The sequence below is a fragment of the Crocuta crocuta genome, unplaced genomic scaffold (assembly GCF_008692635.1).
Source record: "Crocuta crocuta isolate KB4526 unplaced genomic scaffold, BGI_CrCroc_1.0 scaffold13, whole genome shotgun sequence".
In the NCBI taxonomy this organism is placed as follows: Eukaryota; Metazoa; Chordata; class Mammalia; order Carnivora; family Hyaenidae; genus Crocuta; species Crocuta crocuta.
In genome coordinates, this window is record NW_027530007.1 from 8,602,754 (window position 1) to 8,613,731 (window position 10,978).

Consider the following 10,978-nt stretch of genomic DNA (forward strand, 5'->3'; position numbering starts at 1 on the left):
CAGTGTTTTCCTGAGGCCTGAGAGCTCGTGTGGTCAAGTTAGTGCCCATTTAAAACCTTTGAGTAGATAAGCACTTTGTGAACCACAAAATCACTTAAAATCACTTGTCTTTAAAAGCAAGTAAATGTGTGGCTCTAAATATAGTTAATGACATTTTGAATGTAAGAGACCAGTTGCTCCCTCAACAGGGATTTGAAATGCAAATAGAAGTAACACTTCCTGGATCCTGGATCCAGCGTATTCTTCTAATTTCTCGCCTTTTTTTTTGTAATTACTTTTCGGGGTTAGCTTTTTTTAACCATTTGCTCCTTTTCATCCTTCTCGGTTGCACCACCTTGTAGGTCTTGGGTTAATTTATTGTACAGTCGACCCCAAACAGCAGGAGTTGGGATTGCACGGGTCCACCGGTGCGCATTTTCTTGATAAATACAGTGCGGCGCTGTAAGTGTGTTTTCTCTGCCTTGTGATTTTCTTAATTGTTTCCTCTAGCTGCTTCTAAGAATACAGAATATGATATATACAAAATATGTGTTAATCGATTGTGTTCCCAGTAAGGCTTCTGGTCAACAGTGGCTATTGTTTTTGGAGTCCCAAGTTATACTTGGATTTTTGCCTGCAGGGGGCGCCCCTGACCCCCGCCCCTTGTGGTTCCAGAGGCCTCTGTCTACCCAGTTCTTCATCGTGTACTTGTCTCGGAGCAAAAGCGGACAATAAAAATGATCTCTAAGGTTGTAAATCCCTACAGCCTTCTGACCTCTGTCTTGGGTCCGAGGTCAGCAGACACGGGAACTCGAGAGGGGGTCTGTCCTCCCTGAGGCCCTGTTGCTGTGTGACAAGGCCTCTAGCCTTTTCCAGAAACTTATGGTTTGGGCCTCCTTGGGCTCTTGTTTCCAGCTCAGCGGTAGCCTGTGCTGCTGAGCCGGGGTGGGGGTGGGGGGTGTAGTAGAAGGGAGCAGCCCTCCTGCCCGTCTGTCATGGGAACGGTTCTGGCAGCTCTGGCTTCCCTGCCTGCCTGGGCCCGGCCTGCCTCCCGCCCCCCCGCCCCCCAAGCCTCTCTTTGCTTCTGCTCTGTTAGACCTTCTCTCGTTTCATGCTGGTTGGCAGCTTTTTAAAGTAGTTTTTGAAAACAGTGTTGTCTGTTTAATAAATGTCAATTTCCCAAGCCAAACACTGATTTCTAGAGAAACTGTTCTAATTTTGCTGGCATCTAAGCTTTCAGGTTTTAGAAAAGCGCTCGTGCTTAAAATTTAAATTATGGCCTTAAGATACTACAGATGAGCCAGAGCAGCCGCCACCATGTCTGAGAGGTGTGTGCCGCCTCGGCAGGTGTGTCTGAGTATGACAGAGCCACGCTGACCTCGGCCACTGCTTCCAGAGCTCTGCCAGGGCCGGAGACAGGCCTGGCCTCCCCAGCCTGCGGGAGGGGATTTGCTGACACCAGGCGCATAAACTCAAGGGTGCTGGGAGGGCATTGTAGACTGGCCTGAACCGGCCACCGAGCCTTGTGTTGGGGCAGTTAGGTTGGGTGCCAGTCGCTCAGGGGCTGACTTGGACATTGCCTCTGGGGGGTTCCAAGGTTCTCGTTTGTGCAGCCTGTGTGCTTTGCAAAAACTGCTTTGATTTCCAAGATGGGTTTCTTAATGGAAAGAAATTCTAGCTCAAAAGCTTTTGATGCAGTGGTTCTGAGCATGGTCCCGGGGTCCCAGCGCCCCCCCACAGCCCTTTCAGAAGGTCCTGTGCTTAGAGCTAGTTGCTGTTTGCATTTCTCCCTCTCCCCGAAGTGGGCCAAGGGCTCTGTCAGAGATTCCCACCCACCGGTACCAGGCAGGCCTCTCTCTGACTGCCGGCCTGGCCCATGGGCTGTTTGAATGCTTTTGAAGACCTACAACGGCCCCAGGATGGCCCCAAACCTGCCCACTCCCCCGAAGCACTGGGCGCACCCTCTCCAGCTGTCTGTTCTTCCTCTTAGGATGAGGAGGAAGGGGGACAGTCAGAGCCGCCAGATGTGGTAGATGGCTGTGAGGCCTGTGGGGACCAGGCCCCAGGGACCGCAGTGAAGCCGCTGTGCCCCCCCTCCAGCCCGACGGCCTGATGGCCAAAGAGCAACCACAAGAAACCCCTTGCTTCCGGGCTTTGCCCTGAGAACATGGGCTCAGGGGGTCTCCTGTACCCGTGAGGGTGGTGGGTGGTCTGGGTTCCCGCGTGTGCCCCTCTCCTTGGGCCTTTCCTCTTAGTCCTTTGCTGCTAGCACTTGGCCTGCTCAGTGATCCCCACGTGTGGTGTGTCCCCTGAATCCAGACTCCAAGCTGGCGTGGCCCATGGCATGTAGCCTGTGTGGGACGGTGGGAATCCAGGTGAGCCGCCATGGCCTCTGATGGGGGGTGGGGGGCGCTGGATGGGCATGTGGGAATGGGCCTCTTCCCAGGGCTGGGGGGCCTGCCCTGGCCTTGACCAGGAGGAGGTGCCGGGTTAGGGAGGGCTCCAGGGAGACACCAGAACAAGCAGCAGGCGTGGGTCTCAGGTCCCAGGGGTCGCTGCTGCTTCAGGCACTGCTTTCCCACCAGCCTTGGGTGTGGAATGCCCCCAAGGGACCCCCGAGTGCAGACGCTGGTCCAGTGGCGCCCATCTCGGTACTGGCCACTGCAGCTGGGGAGCCCATCCACGCGCGGGCCCTGGAGCCCCACCGGGTCGTCCACCTGTCCAGGCTGCCGCCCACAGACGCCCTCGGCCCTCTGTCCGAGAGGGGCTCCCAGTGAGTGTGTGGTCTCTAAAACCAGGGACTTCATCAGGGTGGCTCTGAGGACACATCCTGAAGGGCGCGGAACGGCTGTCATCAGCGCGGTCGAGGAGGGCCTGCTTGCTGCCCTGGCCTCTGAGCAGGTCAGAGCCTTGCGTTCCGCCAGGACTGCGCCCTGGATCGTCGGCCACCGGGAAGCTCTGGAAACCTGTCTGCCTTTCCCTGATGAGCGTGTTCATGAAGGCCGCCGACCCGTCCCCACTCCGAGCACACTGGGCATCACCATTACCCTCCAGAGTAAGATCTCCAAGTCAGAAAATCACCCCCACCAGGCCGTTTTCCATGCAGTTCTGGGCATGTCCCAGTTGGTGGGGGGCGCTCAGTGACCCCTTGCTCTCTCCTGGGGCCTCCGCATGGCCCAGGTCTCCGCTGGCGGTGAACCCCGCCATCAGCTCTCCCTTGGCCGCGGCTGATTTCCCTGCTGGCTGTTTCCTTTGAGACCTGTCGACCCGGCTGCTCTCACTGGTCCCCATGAGCCCTGCTGGGGTGCAGTGAACACTGGCCTCTTGGATGGGCTCCTCCCTGGGAGGCAGACGTTTCGACACTAGGACCTGAGTGCCCGGTGCGGGTGGGGGCGCTGGCAGGGTCAGGAGGGGACAGCGCCCGCTCGGTGACCGCTGTGGGCTTTGCCTGTTTGTGGGGCCCTATTCTTGCTTTGGGCCTTTTTTTTTTTTAATCTTAAATTTTGTGGTAAAAGAACTTTTTTTTGTTTTTTTAATGTTTATTTTTGAGAGAGAGCGAGTGCAAATCCGGGCTCTGCACTGACTGCCGTGAGCCCAACGCAGGGCTTAAACCCCCGAAGCGTGAGGTCGTGGTCTGAGCTGAAGTCGGACACTCACCCGACTGAGCCACCCAGCCACGCTCAACTGTTTCTCTTAGATCGCTAAGTGACTAGAGTTTCGGTGAGGGAGACGGATGGTTTTGCTCTCGCCTCGTACTTCTTTGCGGTGACGTCAGCTGGCGGGACACAGCCTTCTGGTGGCAAAGCCCCACGTGGCACGGTTGTTGGTGGCCGGCGCGGGCGGCCCGGGGAGCAGGGTGTCTGCTGTCCCCGCCGCTGGGCTCAGGCCTCCTCTCTCCATGGGACGCTTGAGATTTAGTCCAGTTTGGAACCATTTATGTGAACTAGATGTGATGATAGTCTATTTCATAATTTTAAGACCTTTTCTTAAAAACGTTTCTAAAAGTAAGTTTTTACTAAAGTACTCTATTTCCGGGGCTTCGCTTTTTGTGTTGAGATTAAAGTAAGCATATATTTGCTGATTTGTATATTTTATAATTTGTATAAAATTAAGCAAGCGGGGGTAGGTGTGTGTCTGTGCCTGGCCGACTCGGTCGGTAGAGCATGTGACCCTTGGTTTGCGGGTTCAGCCCCATGTTGGGCTTGGAGCCTACGGTTAGAACACACACACTCACAACGACTGAAGAGATTTTCCCACTGTAGTTTTATTTATCCGGCCAAGTTATTTAAATTTTTTTTCTGAACTTTCTCTCAAATTTAAGTGGATTTAAGTGGTATTTTGAGAGAGAGAAAGCAAGCAGGGAGGGGCAGGCAGGGAGCCCCATACAGGCTCGGCTCCGCGCTGGCAGCGCAGAGCCCTCTGGAGGGCTCCATCCCACCGACTGTGAGATCGCGACCCAAGCTGAGACCAAGAGTCGGACGCTCAGCTGACTGACCCGGGCGCCCCGGTCATCTCTGGTTCCGTAGAAGTCTCCCACAAAGCACTAAAGCTGAATCGTGCTGGCCAGTGTGTTGTGGTGGCCCTTTGTCGTCTTCTCACTGGAGGCTGACTCTAGGCACCCGCACTGAGGTGGGGGCAGCCCAGGGTGAGGCCAGCGACCTCACGGCCCCGCCTCCAGGTTTCTGAGGAGGCAGCTCAGCCTGCGTGGAATTGTCTTGCTGGTGCTGTGTTTTTTAAGCCACTTCAAAGCGGGTGTTTCCGTAGAAGAAATGGGAGATCGTAGCCCTCCCGTGCACGCTGCCTGCTGTCCAACGTGGGGCTGCGGCCGCTCCGGTTCCTCCTCCTGTGCCCTGGGTGCTGATTAAACCCACAGGATGTGAGCCGCCCCCACCCATCCCCAGGCCTGGAAACTTCCCCAGTGAGTGGCGGGGCTGCCTTGCGACTGTTGCCTGGCAGGCCAGCTCAGCTGGGAGGTGCCAGCCGCACTCAGAGACACGCGGACTCTTGCGCCCCGGGAGCCAGGTGTCAGTGTGACCGCAGCTGGCACACGCAGTGTGACTACAGATGCATTCTCTGCTGGTTTGAGCCTGACAGTGACGTCGCCGCGGCTCTGGGACTCTGGGCCTTGTGGTGGCGCCTCTGCCGTGGTGCGCCTGCCGTGCGCCCTGCCGCCCCGGGGGCCCGTCTCCCCGCCTGTGGGTGCGTTTGCACTGTGGGGTTGCGGGTTGGTCCTCATGGGAGGCCTCTGGCCCCCACACTCAGAACGTGCTACCCCAGAGGCTTGTTCTCGTTTTCTTTATTTTTCACATAAATAACGTTTGTTCCTAAATACGGTGCTGGTGACCTCTCCTAGCGGACTCTCGGGGGCTGTGTTCTCTGGGGGGCGCCGTGTACTCCGTTCCCTGTGGTCACTCGTGTGTCTGCAGGACCCAGTGTTGAGTGTTCCGTGTGGGGACACGGTCGTCTAACGTGAAGTTAACCTGACGGCTTCCCACAGAGGCAGAAGTGTTCCGATCCGCTTCCTCCGCTGGCCGCCGCCTGTGGCTCTTGGGTTGGTGTTTTTAATGAGGCATTAAACTAAACCCTGGAGATTTTGTTCCAACTTTATCTAGGACCCAGGGAGGCCCTGCAGCGTCTGGCCCTGGATATGTGAGGCCAGCCCCCACTCTGGGCACAGGGAGGGCACTAGCCCTCGGTTCACCAAATGGTAACCCTCGCAGGCCACGGGCTACCCCCATTCAGGCCTCAGTTGGTGCTGATTTGAAGTGAAGGCAGAAACGTTGCCTCTACAGGATCCTGAATTTGAACGGAGTTCTTGAATGGATTCTGAACGAGGTAGGGAGGCTCACCCCCTGGCCGTCCCTTGGTGGATTTAGGGGAGCAGGTGCCTGAGAGGCGCCAGCCACATCGTGGGGCCTCCCTGGATGCCTCTGTCCACTTCTTACAGCCCAGACACTCCAAAGGGAAGCCCCTGGGGCCAGGAGGGGGTCCCAGTGAATTCTTGAGGGCGGCAGAGGAGAGGGAAGAGGGCCGCTGACTGGGACTTCTAACTTCCTGGACCCGGGAGTTGTTCCTCGTGGAGGGTTTGGGATTGGGGTGTTGCCCTGGGCTTCCTGGGAGCAGGCCCTGCTGACCTCAACCCTGCGCTCTGTCCTTAAGGGTCTCGGGGTGGTTTTCAGAAGCCCCAGTCCTCTCCTGGGGCACTGCTGGCTGTCTTCCGGCGTGGGGCCATGTGCCTAGGCTCAGGGGGCGGTGGGCCTCTTCCTCGGCATCACCCACCCCCACGCCGAGCGCCTGTGCTGGCCCGTGGGGGGCGGGGCGGTGCTTGGGCATTTCTGAGCTGAGCTGCCTTTGAGGATCTCCCAGAGACCACTTGGGTCCCCCCTTGAGAATTCTTGCTCTGTATCTTATGTTTCTATTTAATCATCCCAAAACAGGTTTCAAGAAGACGAGGCTCTCTGGGTGTGGCCCGCTCTTGGGGAGCTTTAACTCTGTAGGGTTTGGGTTTCCATCCCAGGCCAGGAAGTGGGAAGACCTACCCGAGGCAAGGTAGTGTCTGGGGACCAGAGCAGGTGTTGATGGGGGTGAGACGCTGGGTGTCCCGTGTTAACGCAGCGGCACCGGGGCCTGACCGGCCACCTGGGGCGTGCTGGCCCCCACGGTGGGTGGAAAGGGAGCCCGGGGCACCCCTGCCCGGCTCTGCTGGTTCAGGGCCTCTGCCCCAAGGTGCAGGTTCTGACCTAACCCTGCTTGCCAGGAGAGAACACTGGGGCCCCTGGGATCCACAGGCGCTATGGGGCCGCTTTGCCCTGAACCCCCTTTCTGACCAGGTGGCACCTCACGGGCCTGGGGGTCGGTGTGCCTAGCCTCTCACCCAGGTTTGTTTTGATTACGTCTGGTGACATTTGTGGGGAAACGAGGCTTGAGCTGTGCTCCCCTGTCCTTGGCAAGAGCCTCTGTTCAGCTCGGGAGCGGGGATACTAGTGCCTGGTCAGCCCCACGAGGGTGTGGAGTGCGGGGCTCCCCTGCGAAGGCCGCGGCCTTGGCGAGCGCGCGTCTGGCCCTCGTGTGCCTGCGGCGCCTTTCCCGAGCTCTGCAGACGGCTCGTCTGCTCATCTCACTTGCTTGTCTTCAGCTTAAACCTCCACCTTCCCTCCATCTTCCTAGCCGCCTCTGTCCCCTCCCTCGCCCTCCTAAAGGGACAGCAAGTTGCATTTCCTCTGTGGTTGTGAGGGTTTAACTCGGGGTACCCAGGATACACGTCCACCTCATGGGCTGTGGAAGTCCCGGTCTTTGGAAAATCACTGGAGAGGTAAAAGCGTTCAGCCAAACCTCCGTTTAGGTTAAACCTGACGTTTGAAAAATTGATTTGAATCAGAACTAGAGCCGTGTGGCTCTGCTCTCAGGAAGAGCCCAGATTCCCAGAAGATGGCCCCTTGAGGCAAGGCTGGCTCCAGGCCCCAGGCGCTCGGTGTGGTCTCTGCAGCGCTTTGCTGAGAAGACAAGTTGTGGTGACTTCCCTATTCCTTTTCTCGTTTCCTTGTTTTCTTCCTGGCGACAGTCTCCCATCCTGCATCCGATGGGCTGCCCCTTGGGTTTCGTTTGGCCTACATGCTGAAGTTTACGTAACAGTTCTGAAAGCGCATATGCTGTGCACTGACAAGGTCTAAATTGCCTGCTGGTTAAGACCCCAGAGTGTTTCAAGATGATCCTTCCCTTTTTCTGCTTCCTGTGACGTGACCCAGAACACCAGATCCTTCCCTGGGCCCCCCCCCGCCTCGAGGTGCCAGCGGATCTGTTGTGCTGGCCTCGCAGCAGGGGTCAGGGGTGGCGGGGGACATGCCGCCTTCACCTGTTGCAGGTGAGAGTGGTGAAGACACCTGCTTTCTGAAGGCCGGGAGTGAGGCGACGAGGCCGTCACCGCGAGTGCATGGTGGGAACGTCCCTGCAAGGTCTGCGTTGTGCCACAGGAGGGAGAGGGCGTAACCTCATCTCCTTGGCCTTCTGGAAATACCTCAGGGTTCACTTGGAGGCCAGAGCTTCATTAGGAGCCTCCCCCCGATTATTATCCCAGGGCACTTGCGGTCAGGGTGCTGGGGAGAGTGGCAGCCTGCGTGCCACATCCCATGTCCCCACCCACCCGGGAACGCATTTCCCAGCTGGACAAGGGAGCTTGTTCCTTCCACGGGTGAGACCGTGGCCTGCTGCTGTCCCATCCCTGGGGACGCCTCCCTGCCTCCAGGGGTTGGCTGGCCCGTTGCTAGGCCGGTGGCTGCGTCTGGGCCCCCGTCGCTGTCAGCCACAGGAGGACTGTGCGTCGTGGGGGGGTCCAGCGGTGCCCTCTCCGTCCACTGCACGGAGGCGGCCTCCTTCCAGAAGCAGGGCCCACGGCTGCGCTGCTCTGCTTTGGCCTCCCTGTTCCCAGATAAGATTTTCAGCGGGGCCTCCCTTCCTCCACATCCGGTCCGTGTCCCGGGCCCCTGTGACTTGGAGAGGCAGGTGGGTTTGTGGGTCCGTCTTCGAGGGCTCTTGCCTGGCCCGCCCGGGCCTCGCGTCTTGTGTTTGCCAGGAAATAGTCCAAAAAGGCCACCGTCACCACTTCCCTTGTACACTAGTGAAGGCTGGGGTTTGATCCCCGAACGAGGCATTTTCTCCTTAATTACCTGACTCTTCACTTCCTTTGTTCCTCCTCTTCATAAATAATTGAGGCTGAAGTAAAGGAGGAAAGGTTTTGCAAGGCCTTAGCACTGCAGGCCCGGCTGAGGGGCCTTCCCTGAGTTCCCCGGGGGCCACCCGTCTCCGGGGGCTGGGAGCCTCAAGCCTCGGCCTCGCCCGGAGACAGATGGGTCTCTGAGGACACAGGACCCCATCGGGCGCCACCTCTTCTCCCTGCCGGCAGAATGCGGGGGGGCAAGACTACGTGCCGTCCCGATTGCCCAGGCCTCCTGTGTCTGCCCTGCACCAGCGCGTGGACCTTCCTGAAGCCGTTTCTTTTTTTTTTTTTTTTTTTAAATATTTTTATTTATTTCNCCGTTTCTTTATGCTGGACTCCGGTGCCGTGCGCGTGAAGGGCTGGTGCTGAGAGATGGGCCGTGTAGCCAGGGGGGCCGGCGGGGCCGCAGGCCTGACCCAGGGGTGCACCCGGGGGTTCAGCAGTTTGGCAGCTCACAGTCCCGTGTCTCTTCAACATAAAGCTCTCAGACCACTTGCAGATATTCTAGAAGCTTTTTTCACTATCCAAAGAGGTAGGAAATGTATTTTGAGTAATAGGTTAAATTGTCCTCACTTTAAACCTGAGAGAGCCATTCAATGTGTCACTCACGGTTCCTCAAGCAGCTAATCTGTCTCGTAAATAAAGTTAGAGGTGCTTTTCCCCAGCTGTCTGGAATGCCCTTTAGTGACCATGGACCTCATGTCTGGGGACTTTGCTCCTGTCTCTTGAGGTGGTGAAGCCTATCCCCAGGGCCCCGAGAACACAGACACGGGTTCGGTCGGTGTGTGGCCCTGTCCAGAGTCCCATGTGAGGTGCTTGCCTGGGCCACCTTCTGTTGCCCCCCGCTTCTCTCCCCACCCAGCTGCTCCGTGCTTCCCTTCCTCTGGTGGGTTTCCAGATTCTTTTTTTTTTTTTTTTACTGCCGTAACTGAGCCAGACCTGGGACTGGCTTTGTCTGCTGAAGGGCTTGTGCTCAGTGTGAACGATTACAGAGTCAAAAAGCAGATCGAAGAAGCCAGTGAGGGTTGTAGGCACCTGGTCTACGCTTTCGGGGAAAGGTTGGTCTGCAGGGCTGCAGCCAGCCGGGCAGGCAGGGGTGAGCGGGTACGGATGCCGGGCAGCGCCAGCCTGCCGGGCTGAGGGCAAGCGCCTCCCTCACCTGGCTTATCTTCTGCAGGACCCAAGGGACTGGCCTGGCCCACTCTCCAAAATGGCCTCAGCCTCTCTGTTGCTGTGACGAACCTGCCGGGAGGGAGCCCAGTGGCTCTGCGGATGCGGATGCTGATGCAGGCGCCAAGGCGCCGGGCTGGGCTGGGCTTTAATACAGATCTTTAAAGTTCCTTGACTCCAGCACCTAGCTATACGCAGAATGGCATTTTGCACATGTTGGACAGAAATAAGAGGATCAAGCCCCGGCCAGAAAGATTCCAGAACTGCAGAGACCTGTTCGATCTGATCCTCACCTGTGAAGAGAGAGTATACGATCAGGTGGTGGAAGGTAAGGATGTGGACTGGGCGCCCCGCGCACCTGCTGCTGCCCTGCCTGGCATGGCCTGGGGAGCGGTGGGGGGCGGGGGGTGCTGGGCGGGCAGCGGAGCAGATTCCGCCGTGGCCGGGCTACCCCACCCCCTGCTCCCACTTCCTGGCCCGGGGCTGGCCAAGGGTTCCTGTGGGCCGGAGAGAGTAGAGTGGGCAAGGCCGGAGTGGGGCCCTCCCTCCTCCGTGGCCCACGTGAGGCCGGAGGTGGGGGGGGAGGTTGTGGCCTTTGGCCGCCCACGTTCATCAGCGCAAAACCACCTGCACGTAGGCTGCCGACATCGTGCAGGTGGCAGGTGTTAAGTCTTTTGGGCACGTGACAAGCGTGTGTGAAACAGGAGCCCGGGGCCTGGTACTTGGTGAGACCGCGGGCCAGGTCGTTGAGGGTAACCGTCACCGCGTGTGGTGTGCGTCTCCTCCCGCGCGCTGGTCCTGAGGCCTCTGACAGCTGTGTCCCGTCCCGGTCAGATCTGAACTCCAGAGAGCAGGAGACCTGCCAGCCGGTGCACGTGATCAACGTGGACATCCAGGACAACCACGAGGAGGCCACGCTGGGGGCGTTCCTCATCTGTGAGCTGTGCCAGTGTGTGAGTGTCCCGTGCCCCCCGTCCCCCGCGCTGGCCCAGGGGCCCAGCTCTGCCTGACTTGGGGCCCCAAGGAGCAGGCCCTGCTAGAGGGACTGCCTTCTCCTGATACAGGGTTTTACTGGGAGAGTGGCTGTCACGTGATTCGATTCGGACCCGGGTTCTT

The 10,978-nt window shown here is 58.2% G+C and overlaps 1 protein-coding gene across 1 annotated transcript in view; it reads left to right on the forward strand.

Moving 5' to 3' along the window:
* SSU72 (SSU72 homolog, RNA polymerase II CTD phosphatase) overlaps positions 1-10,945 on the forward strand; it is a 14,838-nt gene extending 3,893 nt beyond the window's left edge. The window contains exons 2-3 of the mRNA XM_077763922.1: positions 10,051-10,190; positions 10,697-10,945. Coding sequence (XP_077620048.1) covers positions 10,051-10,190; positions 10,697-10,872 — 316 coding nt within the window. The 3' untranslated portion in view covers positions 10,873-10,945. The remainder of the gene's footprint in view (positions 1-10,050; positions 10,191-10,696) is intronic.
* The last annotated feature ends 33 nt before the right edge of the window (positions 10,946-10,978 follow it).